The 20,225-nt window shown below is 40.9% G+C and overlaps 2 protein-coding genes across 13 annotated transcripts in view; one reads left to right on the plus strand and one right to left on the minus strand.

Moving 5' to 3' along the window:
* FGF9 (fibroblast growth factor 9) overlaps positions 1 to 18,024 on the minus strand; it is a 188,245-nt gene extending 170,221 nt beyond the window's left edge. For 2 of the 6 annotated variants that reach the window (XM_084878657.1, XM_084878653.1), the window contains exons 1-2: positions 17,895 to 18,024; positions 14,111 to 14,268 (exon numbers count right to left, since the gene is read on the minus strand). Coding sequence is in view for 1 of the 6 variants with exons in the window: in XM_084878652.1 (XP_084734778.1) it covers positions 17,831 to 17,833 (3 nt within the window). In the remaining 5 variants the exon portion in view is untranslated. Of the gene's footprint in view, positions 1 to 14,110; positions 14,269 to 17,545; positions 17,799 to 17,830; positions 17,868 to 17,894 lie in introns of those variants that run through there. The other 4 variants (XM_084878654.1, XM_084878655.1, XM_084878652.1 and 1 more) reach the window with 4 other exon arrangements.
* Positions 18,025 to 18,108: 84 nt separating this feature from the next.
* The window catches only part of MICU2 (mitochondrial calcium uptake 2), a 126,123-nt gene continuing 124,006 nt past the window's right edge, over positions 18,109 to 20,225 (plus strand). For 4 of the 7 annotated variants that reach the window (XM_084878600.1, XM_084878602.1, XM_084878603.1 and 1 more), the window contains exon 1: positions 18,112 to 18,340. In XM_084878600.1, the coding sequence (XP_084734726.1) occupies positions 18,155 to 18,340 (186 nt within the window). In that variant the 5' untranslated portion in view covers positions 18,112 to 18,154. Of the gene's footprint in view, positions 18,341 to 20,225 lie in introns of all 7 variants that reach the window. The other 3 variants (XM_084878606.1, XM_084878605.1, XM_084878601.1) reach the window with 3 other exon arrangements.

Consider the following 20,225-nt stretch of genomic DNA (forward strand, 5'->3'; position numbering starts at 1 on the left):
TGTATTAAAGGGTCACAGCATTAGAAAGGTTGAAACCCACTGTCTAGCAGGAATGTGAGGACGGTTTTTTACTCACCAATTTTTATAATAAGAATAGTATTGGAACCTGCTCCTTCATTGGCTGTTGACGCGTTTACCTTACTGGGAACTCAGACTTAAAACTTTGAAGATAGGGACAGAGCTGTATTGTGTTTGTATAATACAGGCACAAAGTTAATACAACTTTTATAAATATTTGTTGAAGAAACTGATAAATTTCAGTGCCATGAGGCATTACTTTTCCTTCTGCTCCATCTCTTTATTGAGACTTTTGTGCAAAGCATAAGGCTGAGGGATGAACAGGTAGAGTGGAGTAAAGTTGCTTTTTCCAAACCCTAGTTACCATACTTTGATTTTACATAGTAGATGCATTTCTGAATGACATTTTGAATTTGGCATATTAGATTTTGCTAATATTAACTCCCTTTACTAACAGAAATTATTTTAATGATATTTAAATGTTTCATACTATGAGGTGCAAAATATTTTGCTTATTTCAAGAATCTTTGTGCATTCTTTCTGTAGTAAAGTGAATTATCAACATGGTAAGTCTATTTGGAGGGTCTGCTTAAAATGGGGCACACCAGTACTAAATTTGGTTCTAACAATGACTAATTCTCACACCATGTGTGCAGTTAGATGGCAGTTGAATATAACCATTTCTTTTGGTCCCTTTGCTCCCACAGCACCTGCTTCAACCAGAGGCAGTGTCTTGACCCTCCATGACCTCTCTGTCATGGCGACCGCGGGGTGTCTACTGCCTGAGGCCTTGGCAGTCAGCCAGGCATTGACCTTCCCAATATGGCGGCAACCCTGACAAAAGTGCATCAGGATCCCATCTGCAGAGGCGGCGTGGGGAGGCACGTGGGGGGAGTTTTCCAGCAGGCTGGCTGAATCCCACAAGAATCATAACAACAGCTTCCCTCCTGCTCTCCTCTCCTCCCGAATGGGGGGCTGATGGCTGATGGCAGCGGCAGCCACTGGCAAGGCCAGGTGTGGGCTCGCGAGGGTGGGAAGCCTGAGGCACCAGTCCCAGTGGGTGGGTGGGTACCTCTTCCCAGGGTTTTGGAGGGTGTTGGGGGCAGGAAAGGAGGGAGCCTGCCCCCTTCCCCACTGCTGGGTGGAATGTTGCAAAGGGGCGAGCCACCACCAAGAGCTGCCCCGCCCCGGCCGGGAGCCAGGAGTCACTACAGTCAGCACTGAGGACATGGGGCATGCAGGAGGGGGAACACATGGTGATTGTCCTAGTGAGAGACACTGCCTAGCCTGGGCCACTTTTCCAGCTCCACATTTGTGTCACAAAAGCAGTTATTTTAAAATCTGATCCACTGCCTCAGTCCTACTCCCTTGGTTTGAATTTTCTGCGCCGGGAGCCTAGAACCACTCCACCTCGCCACAGGGAGCCATTGCTCACAGGCGCCAGAGTGGGGGCACCAAGAGGTGCTCAATGCTCTTCATGGTGACGGGTTGTCCATCTGGTTGTTGCAGTCTTTAGGGACAATGGCCTTTTATAATGTAGACTATATTACCTTTTTTTAAAGTTTCATTTTATTTTCTCTTTATTTTATTTTGGGATTAATGTTCTACATTCTATACTCATCTTTCCTTTACCATCATTTTACTCTATCTCAACTTTACCTTTATGCCAACACTCTCTTCCTCACTTTTCCACTTTTGTTTTCCTGTTTCTCTTACCCTATTCCTGCTTTAGATTTTCCCTTATTTCTTCTTTTTACCCCATTAAAAATTCATCCCACTTACATATCTAACAATCTGCTGCTATAAGTCCATATACACTTCTCTAGTCTCTTTATTCACTATCCAATTTTTTTTCTCTCTTCCATTTTTTGCCTGTTTGTTTGTTGTTGTTGTTTTGGGTTTTTTAATGTTTTTTATTTTCTTTGATTTTCCCTTCTTTCTCTCTTTCCTATTGTTGTTCTTTGATTGTTGATTAAATTGGTATTTTTGTTTCTGTGATTGTTTTGGGGTGGTTTTTTTTTTTTTTGCTTACTTTTCACTCCTTGCTTGTTATTAATTGTTGTTTGTAGTTTGCATACATCTCCGTGTGTTAGTTGCTTGCATTTTTTTTGGATTAGTTGTTATTATATTGAGTTCTCTCCCCATATAAATAGTTTTTTCCCCCTTCTTTTTCATTCTTTTTCTTTTCTCACTTTTTTTTTCCCTTTTCTCAATATCATTTTTGCACTCTCTCTTTTTTAAATCCCCTAATTCTCTTTTCTCTGTAATCACCTTTATTTGGACTTATGAGTATCATGAATACACCCGTATTCAGTGTCTTGTGCATTCTGCTATGTTGTGTTGTATTTTGTACCTTTAAGTCAATGCAGGAGAGAGAGAGCGACAAAACTAGAACGCCAGAGATCACGGGGAGACAAAGAAAGAGCCAGCATATGAAAGAAAATGAGGCATCACCAGAAAAGGAAGTAAGTGAAATGGCAAGTAATATGTCAGAGAAAGAATTCAGAGAAATGGTTATAAGGTCACTGAAAAGGCTGGAAGACAAATTCAACAATATGTGTAAGAACCAAGAGGAAATGAAGAACAAAGAAGAAATAAAAAATTAAATCGCTACAATAAAGAACTCATTAGAAAGAATAAACAGTACACTAGAAGAAGCAGAGGATCGTATCAGTGAACTAGAAGACAAGGTAGGAAAAAAATACCCAACCAGAGCAGCATCTAGAAAAAAAAAAAAAAAAAAAAACAAAAAAAAAAAAAACTTAAAAAACAGGAGAAGGGCCTAAGGGAACTTTGGGACAACACAAAATGAAACAACATCCACATAATTGGGTTGTCAGAAGGAGAGGAGACTGAGCAAGGAATAGAAAACCTGTTTGAAGAAATAATTACAGAAAACTTCCCTGATACAGGGAACAAAAAACCTACACTTATCCAAGAAGCTCACAGAGTCTCAAACAAAATGAACCCCAAAAGACTGACACCAAGATACATTATAATTAAATTCGCAAACACAAACGACAAAGAATGTTAAAAGTGGCCAGAGAGAGACAGAAAGTTACCTACAAAGGAACCCCCATCAGACTAGGAACCGAATTCTTAGCAGAAATACATCAGGCGAAAAAGGGAATGGGATGAACTATACAAAGTCATGCAAAGGAAAGGTCTGAATCCAAGAATACTGTACCCAGCAAAGCTATCAATCAAAATTGAGAGGGAAATCAGGAGCTTCATAGATAAAAAAGGACTAAGGGAGTTTATCACCACCAAACCAGCAATGCAAGAAATGCTAAAGAGTCTGCTGTAAAAAGAAGAATTAGGAAGCAAAGAAGGAACACAGGCGTAAAAAATAAAAATGGCTACAAGTAAGTACCTATCAATAACAACTTTAAATTCAAATGAATTAAATGCCTCAATTAAAAGACCTAGGGTACCTGAGTGGATAAGAAAATATAACCCATAAACCTGCTGTCTAGAGGAAATGCACCTCAGAAAAAATGACTCACACAGACTGACAGTGAAGGAATATAAAAGGTTTTTCAGGCGAATGGAAATGAAAAAAAAAAAAAAAAAAAAAAAAAAAAAAAAAAAAAAAAAAAAAAGCTGGGGTAGCAAAACTTATATCTGACAAATTAGACCTCAAAGTGAAAGAAATAACAAGAGATAAGAAAGGCCACTTCATAATACCAAAGAGAGCAATCCAATAAGAAGATATAACTATGATAAACATATATGCACCCTATACAGGTGCACCCAAATACATAAAAAATAAAAAAATAAAAAAACTCTTGGAGGATATCAAGGGAGAGATTGATAGCAATACAGTCATAGTATAGGACTTTACTTATTTATTTATTCATTGATTGATTGATTGATTGATTTTTATTGATTTTTTACAGAGAGGAAGGGAGAGAGATAGAGAAATAGAAACGTCGATGAGAGAGAAACATTGACCAGCTGCCTCTTGCACACCCCCTACCGGGGATGTGCCCGCAACCAACGTACATGCCCTTAACCGGAATCAAACCTGGGACCTTTTAGTCCTCAGACCGACGCTCTACCACTGAGCCAAACCGGTTTCGCCAGTACAGGACTTTAATACCCCAATAACACCACTGGACAAATCCTCTAAACAAAAAAATCAGCAAAGAAATATCAATCCTAAATGACATACTAGATCAAACAGAATTAATTGGCATCTTTAGGACATTTCACCACAAAGCCACAGAATATACATTCTTCTCAAGTGCACATGGGTCATTTTTAAAGATAGACCATATATTGGAAAACAGGTGAAGTCTCTTCAAATTCAAGAAGATAGAAATCATATCAAGCATCTTCTCAGATCATAATGACATATAACTAGAAATGAACTACAATAAAAACAATAATAAAATAAAAAACCGGAGGCTAAAAAAACATGCTATTAAACAATGACTGGGGTACCAAAGAGATCAAAGGAGAGATAAAAAGCATCATGGCAACAAATGACAATGAAAACACAACAATCCAAAATCTACGGGACACAGTGAAAGAAATCTTGAGAGGGAAGTTCATAGCTCTACAGGCCTACCTCAAAAAAAAAAAAGAAAGAAACAAACAAACAAACAAACAATGGTTAACAAATTATCTAACAATACAATTCAAAGAGTGAGAAAGAAAGCAACAAGAAAAGCCCAGTGTAAGCAGAAATAAGGAAATAATAAAGATCAGAGTGGACATAAATGACATAGAGATTAAAAAAACAATACAAACGATCAATGAAACCAAGAGCTGGTTCTTTGAAAGTATAAACAAGATTGATGAACCTGTAGCCAGGCTAACCAAGAAGCAAAGAAAGGGGACCCAAATAAACAAAATCAGAAATGAAAGTGGTGAATTAACAACTGATCCCACAGAAATACAAATAATTATGGGGAAAAAAATATGGACAATTCTACTCCAACAAAATGTACAACCTGAATAAAATGGACAAATTCTTAGAAAAATACAAGCACCCAAAACTCAACTAAGGAGAATCAAAAAAACCTGAATAGGCCAATAACTACCAAAGAAATTGAAAGAGTGATTAAAAATCTTCCAGCAAACAAAAGTCCTGGAACAAATGGATTTATAGGATTGTTTTACCAAGCATTCAAAGAAGAACTAAAACCTATCCTCCTCAGACTATTCCAAAATATGCAAGAGGAAGACACACTTCCAACTTCTTTCAATGAAGCCAGCATTATCCTAATCCCAAAACCAGATAGACACCACAAAAAAAGAGTTCAGGCCAATATCCTGATGAACAGAGATGCTAAAATCCTCAACAAAATTTTAGCAAATCCGATTAAGCAATACATTAGAAAGATCATACACCATGACCTAGTAAGATTTATTCCAAGGATGCAAGGATGGTATAATACCATCAAATCAATAAACAAACTGAGAGACAAAAATCACATAATCATATCAATAGATGCTGAAAAATCTATGACAAATCCAACACCCTTTCTTGATAAAAACTCTTAGCAAAGTGGAAATAGTGGGATTATACATCAACGTAATAAAAGCCCTATATGACAAACCTACAGCCAACATTATACTCAATGGGCAAAAACTAAACGCATTTCCCCTAAGAACTGGAAGACAAGGATGCCCACTTTCACCACTCCTGTTCAACATAGTACTAGAAGTACGAGCCATAGGGACCAGACAAAAAGAAATAACTGGAAAAGAAGAAGTATAACTGTCCTTATTTGCAGATGATATGATATTATATATAGAAAACCTCAAATACTCAATCAAAAACCTACTAGACCTAATATGAATTTGGCAATGTAGCAGGATACAAAATTAATACCCAGAAATCTATGGCCTTTTATACACCAATTATGAAGCCAAGAAAGAGAAATGAAAAAAAAAATACAACTTACCACTTCACCAAAAAAATTAAGATACCTAGGCATAAACTTAACTAAAGACGTAAAGACCTGTACTCGGAAAACTACAGGACATTGAAAAAAGAGATAGAGGAAGACATAAACAAATGGAAGAACATACTCTGTTCATGGATTGGTAGAATCAACATCATTAAAATGATCATACTACCTAAAGCAATCTATAGATTCAATGCAATACAAAAATACCAATGGCATATTTCAAAGATCTAGAACAAACTCTCCAAAAATTCATCCCGAACAAAAAAGACCCCGAATATCCACTGCTATCCTGAGAAAGAAGAACAAAGTTGGAGGGATCACAATATCAGACATCAAGCTATATTACCAAGCCACAGTTCTCAAAACTGCCTTGTACTGACACAAGAACAGACATATAGATTAAAGAAACAGAATAGAGAACCCAGAAATTGACCTAAGCCATTATACTCAATTAATATTTAACAAAGGAGGCAAGAGCATACAATGGAGTCAAAACAGTCTCTTTAATAAATGGTGATGAGAAATTTGGTCCGATACATGCAAAAAATGAAACTAAATCACCACCTTACACCATACACAAAAACAAACTCAAAATGGTTAATGGACTTGAATGTAAGACAGGAAACCATAAAAGTCCTACAAGACTCCGTAGGCAGCAAAATTACAGACATATTTCATAGCAATATCTTTACAGACACAGATCTTAGAGCAAGAGAGACTAAGGACAAAATAAACAAATAGAAATACATCAAAATAGAAAGCTTATGCACAGCAAAAGAAAACAACAAGAAAGTCCACTGTATGGCAGAACATATTTGCCAATGTTATCTCCCATAAGGGTTTAATATCCAACATTTACAGAGAACTCATATAACTTAACAAAAGGAAGATAAACAATCCAATAAAAAAAAAAATGGCAAAGGACCTAAATAGACATTTTTCAAAAGAGGACATTCAGAAAGTCAAGAGACATAAGAAAACATGCACAAAGTCACTAATCATCTGAGAGATGCAAATCAAAATGAGGTACCACCTCACACCTGTCAGAATGGCTATCATCAACAAATCAACAAAAGACAAGTGCTGGCAAGAATTGGGAGAAAAAGGAACCCTTGTGCACTGCTGATGGGAATACAGACAGGTGCAGCCATTGTGGAAAACAATACGGCGTTTCCTCAAAAATTTTAAAATGGATCTGCCATTTGACCCAGTAATCCCACTTCAAGGAATATATCCCAAAAACAGAAACACCAATCAGAAAGAATGTATGCACCCCTATGTCCATAGCAGCACAATTTACAATAGCTATGATTTGGAAACAGCCTAGATGCCCATCAGTAGATGACTGGATCAGAAACTATGGTACATCTACACTATGGAATACTACGCTGCTATTTAAAAAAAGAATAAATTGCCAAAACCGGTTTGGCTCAGTGGTAGAGCGTCGGTCTGCGGACTGAAAGGTCCCAGGTTCGATTCCGGTCAGGGGCATGTGCCTGGGCTGCGGGCGCATCCCCTACGGGGATGTGCAGGAGGCGGCTGGTCGGTGTTTCTCTCTCATCGACGTTTCTGGCTCTCTGTATCTTTCCCTTCCTCTCTGTAAAAAATCAATAAAATATATTTAAAAAAATAAATAAAATAAAGAAAGAAAGAAAGAAAGAAAGAAAGAAAGAAAGAAAGAAAGAAAGAAAGAAAGAAAGAATAAATTATTAACATTTGCAGCACTATGGAAGTAACTGGAGAGCATTATGCTAAGCGAAGTAAGCCAGTCAGTGAAAGAGAAATACCACATGATCCCACTCATTTATGTATAATAAAGAATATTATAACCTAATGTACAAAAAGATAGTACAGAGGCAGAGAAGCATTGTACAGACTGTCAAATTACAGCAGGAATGCTGCGGAAAGTTGGGTTAGGTGGAGGTAAGAGATCAACCGAAAGACTTGTGTGAATGCATATAAGCAAAACCAATGGACACAAGACACTGTGGACATGGGGTGATAGGGCATGTCCTGTGAGTGTAGGGGGAAAAAAAGGAGACATATGTAGTTCTATTTGTAATACTTTAAACAATAGAAAAGAAAAAATAAGAGCTGGTTCTTTGAAAAGATGAACAAAATTGAGGAACCTCTAGCCAGGCTCATCAAGAAACAGAGAAGACTCAAAAACATAAAATCAAAAACTAAAGAGGTGAAGAAACAATTGATCCCACAGAAATACAAAGGATTGTATAAAAATACTATGTAAAACTGTATTTCATTGCAACAAAAATAAATTAATATACTTAGGAATAAACTTAACCAAGGATGTCAAAGACATGTACTCAGAAAACTACAGAACTTTGAAAAAAAAAAAAAAAAGATAGAAGAAGATATAAACAAGTGAAAAATATACTGTGTTCATGGATTAGTCACATCAAAATCATTAAAATGTTCTCACTAACAAAGGCAATCTACACATTCAATGCAATCCTTATTAAAATACCAACAGCATATTTCACAGATCTAGAATAAATACTCCAAAAGTATATATGGAACCAAAACAACCCCAAATAGCTGCAGCAATCCTGAAAAATAAGAACAAAGTTGGAGGGATTACAACACTACAAAGCCACCATAATTAAAACAGCCTGGTACTGGCACGAGAATAGGCATATAGACCAAAGGAACAGAACACAGAACCCAAAAATGGACCCAAGCCATTATGCTCAATTAATATTTGACAAAGAAGGTGAGAGCATACAATGGAGTGAAAACAATCTCTTCAATAAAAGCTGTTGGGAAAACTGGAGAGGTACAGGAAAAAAAAAAATGAAACTAGACCACCAACTTACACCATGCACAAGAATAAACTCCAAGAGGAAAAAGGACTTAAATGTAAGATGTGAAACCATCAAATTCTTAGAAGAAACCATAGGCATCAAAATCTCTCATATCAATAGGTTACAAAATTTTGACTTTAGAAAATTAACTTTCATTTGTAATACTAACAGCAAAACATCCATGAAAAACACACATGGTGTCAAAACAAGCCAAAGGAAAAATCATTTGGGCAAAAATTGAAAAGGATCCAAAGTCAAATTTATAGAAAAGATTCCTTTATTAGCTTTTGGTCAAGAATATGTTTATAGCCGAGACCGATTTGGCTCAATGGATAGAGCGTCGGCTTGGTGACTGAAGGGACCCAGGTTCGATTCCGGTCAAGGGCATGTACCTTGGTTGCGGACATATCCCCAGTAGGGGGTGTGCAAGAGGCAGCTGATCGATGACTCTCTCTCATCGATGTTTCTAGCTTTCTATCTCTCTCTCTTCCTCTCTGTACAAAATCAATAAAATATATTTTAAAAAAAAAAAAGAATATGTTTATATCTTTTCAGAAAACAACTCCAAGACCATGTGGATTCCTGCAACAGAGAGGAATTGACAGGACTGCTCCAGCCATTAAAACAGAAGAGAAACAGTCCAGAGATGGAAGATGCTGACGATGCCTTGCCATACTAGCAGTCAGCAGCTGTGCATCCCTGCAGGTTGCCCAGGACTAAACCAGAGAGGGTTGGACCTGCATTACCACCATTTGTCCACCATCCAGAACTGAAATATTATTGCTGACATGTACACATAAGTAACTGTTTGTCATTGAAATTGGGACTCAAAAGAACTGTTGGCCCAGAAAGAAACTCACTACATACTGATTAATTTGCCTCTCAGCATAACCCTTATTGCTTGTCTCATTTTTGGTTCTTATAAGTGTATTTCTAGTATCACATGATCTCACTCATCTAGGGGAAATAATGCACAACATAAACTGATAAACAAAAACAGACCCGGAGACAGGGAAGCATGGATCAGACTGTCAAACCTCAGAGGGAAGATAGGGGAAAGTAGGGGTAAGGGAAAGAGATCAACCAAAGGACTTATATACATGCATATAAGCCTAACCAGTGGTCACAGACAATAGGGGGGTGGTGAGGGGTTTGAAATGGGAATGGGGGATGAGGACATATATGTGATACTTTAATCAATAAAGGATTTTTTTTTAAATGTTTGCTGATACATCTCCTATGGCAAAGGAAACTAAGGAGAAAATAAACTAATGGGCTACATCAAAATAAGAAGCTTCTGCACAGCAAAATGAAACCATCAACAAAATGAAAAGAGAGCCCACTGTCTAGGAGAATATATTTGCCAATGATATACCCAATAAGGGGTTAATTTCCTAAATATATAGGGAACTCATACAATTTAACAAAAGGAAGGCAAATAATCCAATTTAAAAATGGGCAAAGGACCTAAATAGACACTTCTCCAAAGCAGATATACAGATGGCTAAGAGACATATGAAAAAATGCTCAAAGTCACTGATCATAAGAGAGAAACAAATTAAAACAAAAATGAGATATCACTTCATACTTATCAGAACAACTACCATCAATGAATGACAAGTGATGGCGAGGATGTGGATTAAAAAAAAAAAACCCACATGCACTGTCGGTGGGAATGCAGACTGGTGCAGCCACTGTGGAAAACAGTATGGCATTTCCTCAAAAAATTAAAAATGGAACTCCCATTTGACCCACTAATCCCACTTCTAGAAATAGTCTATCTAATAAAAGAGTAATTTGGAAATTAACCATCACTCCTCTACACACAAGCCATGCCCACCAGCCACGCCCACCAGCCAATCAGAGCAAGTATGCAAATAAACCCAACCAAGATGGCTACAGCCACAGAGAGCAGGAGGGAGGCTTGGGTTTCTCTGGCAATGGAAGAAGCCAAGCTTTCCGCCTGTCTTTGCCAGCCTAAGCCTCCACTTAAGGCTACCAAGTTTCAATGATAGAAGGTAAACAAATCCAAACAGAAATGGCTGCAGCCACGGAGCGAGCAGGAGTCTTGGCTCAGCTCCAGGCTATAAAGTTTGAATTGTAGAAGGTAAATTAATTCCAGATACCAGGGCCTCCACTTGGGTCACCAGGGGGCGTGGCTGGCCTGCAAACAACCACAGGCCCCTCACACAGGCTGCTCCATGCCCCAAGGGAACCCCCACCCTGATCCAGGACACCCTTCAGGGCAAACCAGCTGGCCCCCACCTGTGCACCAGACTTCTATCCTATCTAATTAAAGAATATGCAGATTGACCATCACTCCAACACACAAGATGGCTGCCCCCATGTAGTCAAAGATCCTACCCCTTTGTGGACACAAGATGGCCACCACAAGATGGCCAGCAGGGGAGTGCAGTTGGGAGACACCAGGACTCCAAGGGAGGGCAGTTGAGAGGGAGCAGGACTGCAAGGGAGGACAGTTGGAGGTGATCAACCCTGCAGGGGAGGGCAGTTAGGGGTGACCAGGCCAGCAGAGGAGGGAAGTTAGGGGCAAACAGGCTGGCAGCAAAACAGTTAGACATCAATCAGACTATGCAGCTATGAAAAAAAGAAAGAGTTTTTACCATTTGCAACATCAATGGTCCTAGAGAGTAATATCCTAAGCAAAATAAGCCAATTAGAGAAATATAAGTATCACATGATCTCACTCATCTGTGGAATCTAATGAACAAAATCAATTGATTAATAAAACAGAAACTGAGACACAGAAGCATGAACCAGACTGAGGAATTTCAGAGGGAAGGCCAAGGTGAAGATGTGTGGGGTCGGAGGGGAGTGATTAACCGGGAAACTCACATGCACATATGCATAACCCATGGACACAGACAATAGAGTGGTGAAGGCCTGGAAGGGGTGGGTATGGGGAGGAGGGGGTAATGGGAAAACAAACACACACACAAAGGAGACATTTGTAATACTTCCAATAACAAAGATAAATTAAAAATAAATAAATAGATAAAAAAAATTTTAAAAAATTCAGCATTCAAGGAGAGAACCAAGTTGGCGGCACAGGTAAATACCAGTACTAGGGTCCTCCCACAACCACATCAAGATTTCAACCAAAATACAGAACCAGCATTCAGAACCATCTGAAATCTGCCTGAATGGAAGCCCTACAACTAGACCATTAAATAAGTAGCCACATTGATACTGTTAGAAGGAGGGAGAGCATGGAATGGGCTGGCCCAACACCTATCTGTGGGGTGTTTTTAATTGGTAAAAATGTCCTAGCTGTGGAGATCTCCGTGAAGGATCAAGGTGTCCCAGCCCCATACCAGGCCGCCAGCCCACAGTTTCAATGTGTGGAAGAGAAATTCTCATAACTCCGGGCTATAAAACACAGCAGGAATTGTGGCTGAGTGATAGAGAGGTTGCTGAAGACACAAACAGTTCCTCTTAAAGGGCCAGCATAGATTTACACAGACTCACTCCCTCTGAGGTCCAGTGCTGGGACAAAAGCAGCTTGAAAGGATCCAGGGACACATGGGAAGAACTAAACTGTATGGCCTCAGGGAAAGAACTGGGGGGCAGCTTTGTTGCAGAGCTGATTGGCAGATGTAATAGCTGAGTCTCCATTAACCTGGCTTGTACTATTTTCCCTGCCCTGGAAATTCATTGAGACCCAGCCTCATCCAATTAGCAGCCCTACTCAAACTATGAATGGTCTGTCCTGGCTCAGGCTTCAGATTTCCTAAAATCTCTCAAAGCAGCAGCAGCTGAACTCAGTGTGCCCATACCTCTGTATAAGAGGCCCCAGGCCCAACACTTCCAGCAGCTAGCCAAGGTTTATAGCTTGGCCTCTCTTGGGCACCTCTAAAGCAGGCAGGGCACAAGTAGTGGCTGATTTTTCACCTCCTGGGAGGCCCCAAAGCCCATGCACCAATAGAGAGCTTCAAAACACACCAGAATACAACTCTACCAGATCCATAGTGATATATTCAAGGATTGGACTCATTGAGCAACAAAGCCCCACTGCTCCATAGGGGTGTCTCCTGCATAGCAGCTCTTCTGCTGTAGTCACAGCTGGTCCTCACAGCCAATTGGCCTAGAGGTCAATTCTTCCCAGTGATGCTAACAGCAATCAAGGCTCAACTACAATAGGACATTTCACATAGAGCTCAGGTGACTGGGAAGGCTGAGAGACAGGGCCCTACAGGACACCTACTGCACAAGGCCACTCTACCAATTCCAGGAGACATGGCAGCTCTACCTAATACAGAGAAACAGACTCAGGGAAGCAGCCAAAAATGTGGAGACAAAGAAACATGTCTCAAATAAAAGAACAGAAGAAACTGCCAGAAAAGGAACTAAACTACTGGATTCAGAGTTCAAAACAATGGGTACATGGTAAGGTGACCAGATTGACCCACTTTTGGCAGGACAGTCCTGATTTCTAACAATTTTTCCCGCGTCCCGCAGCATTTTAAAAAAGTCCCGATTTTTGGAAAGATTGGTAAGATTCTTTCCAAAAATCAGGAGTTTTTTAAAATGCCGCAGGACGCTCTAGTTACCTTAGTATATGGACGCTCAAGGAACTTAATGAAAATTTCAAAGAAATAAGTGAGACCATCAAAGACATGAAAAAGGAACAGAAGTGAAGGATACACTAACTGAACTGAACAATCATTTACAGGAAATGAACTGTAGAGGACTCTGAAAATCAAATCAGTGATTTGGAATATGAGGAAGCAAAAAAAAAAAAGAATCCAAAAATATGAAGATAGTATAAGGAGCCTCTGGGATAAGCATACCAACATTCACATCATGGATGCCAGAAGGAGATGAGAGGGAGTAAAAAACTGACAACCTATGTGAAGAAATAATGACAGAAAACTTCCCCTACCTGGTGAAATAAATAAATATACAAGTCCAAGAAGGGCAGAGAGTCCCAAACAAAAGGAAATAAAAAAGGCCCACACCAAGAGACATCATAATTAAGACGCCAAGGATTAAAGACAAAGAGAGAATATTAAAAACGGCAAGAGAAAGGCACTTAGTTACCTACAAGGAATTACCAATAGGTGGTTTCTCAACAAAAACTTTGTAGGCCAGAAGGGAGTGGCAATAAGTATTCAACGTGATGAAAAGCAAGGACCTACAACCAAGATTATTCTACCCAGCAAAGCTATCATTTAGAATTGAAGGTCAGGTAAAGAGTTTTACAGATAAGAAAATAAATGAGACCATCAAAGTTCATCACCACTAAACCAATATCACATGAAATGTTGAAGGGTTTCCTTTAAGAAAAAAAAAAGATAAAAAATATGAATGCTGGATGGAGTGGCTTACTGGTTGAGCATCAAAATATGAACCAGGAGGTCATGGTTCAATTTCCGGTCTGGGCACTTGTCTGGGTTGCAGGTTTGATCAGGGGTGTGCAGGAGTCAACTGATCCATGATTCTCTCTCATCATTGATGTTTTTCTATTTCCCTCTCCCTTCCTCCATCTGGAAAAAAAACAAAAAAAAACAAAACACATATTTTAAAAATGAATAAATAAAAGAACAAGGAATCTAAAGAACAAAATAAACTGATGGATACAATAGAACCAGAAGCATGGAAACATGGAAGAGACTGACTGTTATCATAGGGAAAGGATGGGGTGGGAAAAGACTAACCAAATAACTTATATGCATATAACACATTACCCAGGTGAAGGCTTGGGAAAGGGTAAGATCCAGGTGGAGGAGGGCAACAGGGCAAAAGAAAGGGGGGATAACATCTGTAATACTCTAACAATAAAGATTTTTTTAAATATAAATTTATAATTCAGTTAAGTAGGAATTGCCTGAAATAAAGAAAGTGGCTCTGCATCCTACCAACTCTGGGATGCAGTGCAAATGCTGAAACACGGAAATAGATCTCAAACAAAAGAAATGGAGGTGAACAGAAGACTGGAGATAGAGTTCAAAACCACAGTTATAAGGTTTTTCAAGAATTTCCTAGAAAAGGCCTATAAATTTATTGAGACCCAACTAGAAATTAAACATAAACTGACTGAAATAAAAAATATTATATGGAGATCCAACAGCAGACTGGAGGATCACAAGAATCAAGTCAAAGATTTGAAATACAAAGAGCCAAAGGATACTCCTCTGGAGAAGCAAGAAGAAAAGAGAATCCAGAAAGTTGAAGATAGTGTAAGGAGCCTCTGGGACAACTTCAAGCATACCAACATCAGAATTATAAGGGTGCCAGAAGAAGAGAGAGTGCAAGATACTGAAAACCTATTTGAAGAAATAATGTCAGAAAACTTCCCCCACCTGGTGAAAGAAATAGACTTACAAGTACAGGAAGCGCACAGAACCCCAAACAAATGGAATCCAGAGAGGAACACACCAAGACACATAATAATTAAAATGCCAAGGGCAAAAGACAAAAGAGGATCTTACAAGCAGCAAGAGAAAGGCAGTTGGTTACCTATAAGGGAGCACCCATAAGACTATCAGCTGATTTCTCAACAGAAACTATGCAGGCCAGAAGGGAATGGCAAGAAATATTCAAAGTGATGAATAGTGAGAACCTACAACCAAGATTACTATATCCAGCAAAGTTATCATTCAGAATTGAAGGGAGATAAAGAGCTTCACAGATAAGAAAAAGTTAAAGAAGTTCATCACCACCAAACCAGTATTATATGAAATGCTGAAAGATATTACTTACGAGGGAGAAGATCAAGTGAATTAAAAATCTGAGGAACAGAATTAAACTGGTGTATATAATAGAAGCAGGGGCAAAGAAAGGGAGTGGATTGATAATTATCAGGAAGAAAGTGGTGTGGGGGATGCAGAAAGAGACTGGATTAAAATCATACACCTATGGATGAGGACAAAGGTGGAGGAGGGGAGAGGTAAGAGGAGAGGGTGGGGCGCGAACTGGGTGGAAGGGAGCTATGAGCGGAAAAAGGAGAAACAATTGTAATAATCTGAGCAATAAAGATTAAAAAAAAAAAAAAAAAAAAGTGGCTCTGTTTGGTTCTTTATAAGTATACTAGAAACCCAGTACCCAAATTCATGCACCAGTGGGTTCCATCGGCCTGGCCTGCTGGATCTGGTTGAAACCGGCTCTCCAACATCCCCCAAGGGGTCCCAGATTGTGAGAGGGCACAGGCTAAGCCCAGAGATCCTACCAGTGCACAGTCAGGGCCAGAGAGGGACGTGGGAGGTTGGCCAGTTGGGGAGGGACCATGGGAGGGCTCCACGGGGTGTATGGCCCATCTCACTTAGTCCCAATCAGCCAGACTCCAGCAGCAAGTTAACCTACTGGGCAGAGCATCTGCCCCCTGGTGGTCAGTGCACATTATAATGACTGGTCAATCGGTTGACTGACTGCCCACTAGTGATCAGTGCACATCATAATGAGCAGCCTTACCATATCATTAGCATATTACACTTTGATTGGTTGAACAGATGACTGGATGACCGGACACTTGGCATATTAGGCTTTTATTATATAGGATACTTCATCTAAGTGATATATCTGGGATAGGATATGATTTACCAAAAACAGAGCAGTTAAGGATATGAGGATAGGTACATACAGAGAACAAATTGATGGTCACTAGAAGGGAAGGGAATTGGGGGGCTGGATGAAAAATGGTAAAAGGATTAAGTAATACAAATTGGCAGTTACAAAATAGTCCGGGGATGTAAAGTACAGCATAGGGAATATAGTCAATAATCCTATATAATAAAGAGCTAATATGTAAATGGTCATCACACCCTCACGCCATAATGGCTCAGACATTCAACACTGGGAAGAGAGGAATAGGGACCAGCCAGGCTTCGGCCCAGGAGAGGGATAAGCCACCCACCCCGCAGTCCTGGGCGCCAGTGCCTGCAGCTATGGCTGGGAAGAGGGACAAGCCACCTGCCCTGCAGTCCCAAGCACCTACAGCTGCAGCCCACCCACCCACAGTCCCCTGCAGCTGTGGCCAACCTGAGGGAAGCTGGCCCAGGTCCTGGGTGCCTGCCACCAGTCAGAGAGAGGGAAGCCCAGATCCCAGGTGCCTGCGACCAACAAGAGGATGGAATCCTGGATCCTGGGTGCAGGGCAAAGCAGAGGCAGTTAGGGGTGATCAAGCCAGCAGGGGAGCAGTTAGGGGCAATCAAGCAGGCAGGCAGAAGGTTTAGGGGGGATCAGGCAGGCAGGGAGAGGGGTTAGAGGCAATCAGGAAGGCAGGCAAGTGAGTGGTTAGGAGCCAGCAGTCTCAGATTGCAAGATGCAGTCCGACATCCCCCTGAGGAGTCCCAGATTGGAGGGGGTGCAGGCGGGGCTGAGGGACCATGGGTGCACAAATTTCGTGTACCAGGCCTCTAATATTGTAATAACTATTTAAGGTGCCAGGTGAGTACTTGAAATATCACGTACTTTGTAACGTATACAATTGTCTATGCTGTACACATGCAACTAATGCAAACTAATGTTGAATATTATAAAATTAATATTTAATTTAAAATTATATAATTAAAATATAAAAATAATTGTTAAGAATATGACGGTAGGAGAGATGAACAGAACAGACGGGAAGGACACTTAATTTTTTTAACTTTGCCAGTTTTGCAAGATGTAAAAAGTTCTGGATATGGATGGTGTGATGGATGGACACCCGTGTGAATGTACTTAATGCCACAGAACTTTAGACATAAAATTGGTTAAGATGGTAAATTGTATGTTATTTATATTTTACAATTTAAAAATCAAATTTAAGCAAGATTACTTAACTGCTTAAGTAAGCCAAGTAGAAACAATTCTTTATACCAAGGCTGCTTACTAGAGGCAGGTCAGCTAATTCATGGTATTTGAAACAGCATGTGAGAAAGTATCTGCAGACTCCTGAATAACAGGATAGCTTTAAGAAACCGTTGATGCGGGTAGGCGTGTGGCATGAAGAGCAAATGCAGCTCTCAGGAATCTGCAGCGTATCGGGCTCCGAGTCCCAGCCCCTTCAGACAAGGTCCAGTTAGGGCGCGTTCCTATGAGGCAAACTGCAGGGCTGCTCTCAATTACCATCAGTTAATTGTGCCGCTTCCTGTACAGGACCGAGCCAACAACTCATCCCTCATTGACCTACTGGTGATTGCTTACGGACAGGGGGCACTTCCTCCACCACGGGGCTCCCTCTGGCCTCGGATTGGGGGCCTTTCTGGCTGCTCGGTGTTTCTCCGTTCCACCCGGCCGGCGCCGGCGGCAGCAGGTATTCCTTTCGCCGCCCCAAACCTTAAGCAGCGCGCCCGCGGCGCAGGCGCTGAAGGCGGGGCGGAGGCCGCAGATCTCGCGAGGCCAACGGGGGCCAAAGTTCTCCCCCGAAGGGACGCGAAGACTTCCGCAAACATGGCGGCAGCGGCTGCGCGGAGCGCTCGCCTGGTGGCCTGGGGCGAAAGGCTGCGGCGCGGAGCGGCTGCCAGGCCCCTGGCGGCGTCCCTGGCCGGCGTCGCGCTGGCAGGAGCGGGAGTGGCATGGTACCACGGCCTCGTCCATGTGGCCGCGCCACAGGGCCGCCCCTCTGTCCCAGCGCAGGTAGGGAAGGGCCCTTTGCGCCGGCCGCCCGAGCTCCTCCGACGCCCGGCCTGGGACCGGGGGTGTGGGTAAGGTTCGGGCAGGGCGGCGGAAGACCCCATGTGGTTGAGTAAGAGCCCCGCCGTGCCCAACTCCTCGGACAAACGTCGATGACACAAAATTGGTGGTGATGACGAAGGGCGTGTCTTAATGCAGCACTGAATCTGTCTCTGCCTCTTCCCCCTCCTTCCCTGGTGAGAGAAGTGGTTCACAGATCCACAGGTCGTTTTGTCCAGTTACCCTATCCCGGTGTACCTAAGCTTGTACGACTGCTTCTTTGATGAAGTTATCCTAATAGATGATTTTCATTTAATCGTAAAAATGTTAACCGTAAGAACTTACTGGCTGGTAATTTCCATATTTTATGATCAACTGTATAATGCTTCAGAAGACTGTGAGCAGTAAGTAAAAGAAGTTTCTTCTAAAAACCTCCATGTGTTAAAGTAAAGGTCAAATTCCTTTAGTCCTGTATAATAAAACCCTAATATGCAAATCGACTGAACAGCAGAAGGGCGGGTCGCTATGACACACACTGACCACCAGGGGTAAGACAGACGTTCAATACAGGAACTGCCAGAAGCTGGTGGTAAGGAGTTGAGGGGTCCTGGACTGAGAGAGAGAGAGAGAGAGAGAGAGAGAGAGAGGTCTAACTGCAGTCAGACATCCTCCAAGGGGCCCTGGACTGTGAGAGGGCACAGGCAGGGTTGAGGGACAACCCTCCAATATCCCGCCCCCCCCCCATGCATGAATTTCGTGCACCAAGCCTCTAGTGTGATATAAAATGCCTACATAAAACATTTGAAAAACTCCTTTTAAAATATTTTATGGGCATTATAATATATTTTTGTGTGGACTTCTTTTTAACTTTAAAATGTGCAGTTTATTGAATGTTCGTTATATTCTTTTAAAAAAATCTTTATTGTTGAAAGTATTACATCTGTCCCCTTTTTCCCCCATCTCTCCCTTCCAGCCAACACCCCCATCCACACCCCAGGCCCTCATCACCCCTATGCGGATTTTTTTTTGAAAATTAAAATTATTCTTTTTCTGTTCGTTTGTTAGATTTACGTTAGCTTTTCTCACAAAAAACACCAAGAACAGCCTGATACAACAAAAAAGAGGAAAGCAGGCTGTGTGAGTTAAAATTATTGACAAATAACATAATTTCCTTAATAAATGAAGATGTCACGTAGAGAAAACATGCAATAACTAACTATCCTGCATCCTTACACCATTTCTTTTTTTCTTTTTTTTAATATATTTTATTGACTTTTTACAGAGAGGAAGAGAGAGGGATAGAGAGTTAGAAACATCGATGAGAGAGAAACATTGATCAGCTGCCTCTTGCACACCCCCTACTGGGGATGTGCCCGCAACCAAGGTACAATGTCCTTGATCAGAATGGAACCCGGGACCTTTCAGAACCCGACGCTCTGTCCACTGAGCCAAACCAGTTTTGGCCTTATACCATTTCTGATCGCAGGTAGCAGGATCTATCTTTTAGTGTTTTGTGGCATTTTTGTTAATCTGTGTCAAGCAGTTTATTCATCATTGGTTTCTCTACTTGTGTATTCTCGACCCCTTAATTCATTTTAAGATGCTTTGGTTAACCTTCCCAATGGAAACCCTTAGTGTCTTGATCTACCTAGGATAAAATCCACATTTTTAAATTTTGTCATTCAGAGCCCTCTAGTCACACTCAGACCTGTTACTGCTCAGACACACTTTCCAGCCAAAGTGGATTCACCCCTGTCACCAGAACAAGCAATTTTTGAGAGATTTCAGTTCATCTGTCTCATTGCTTTTTTGTGTTTTAAATTTCTGACATGACACTAAAAACTACACC

This window comes from Pipistrellus hanaki (genome assembly GCF_964339955.1).
Source record: "Pipistrellus hanaki genome assembly, chromosome: 3".
NCBI classification, from domain to species: Eukaryota; Metazoa; Chordata; class Mammalia; order Chiroptera; family Vespertilionidae; genus Pipistrellus; species Pipistrellus hanaki.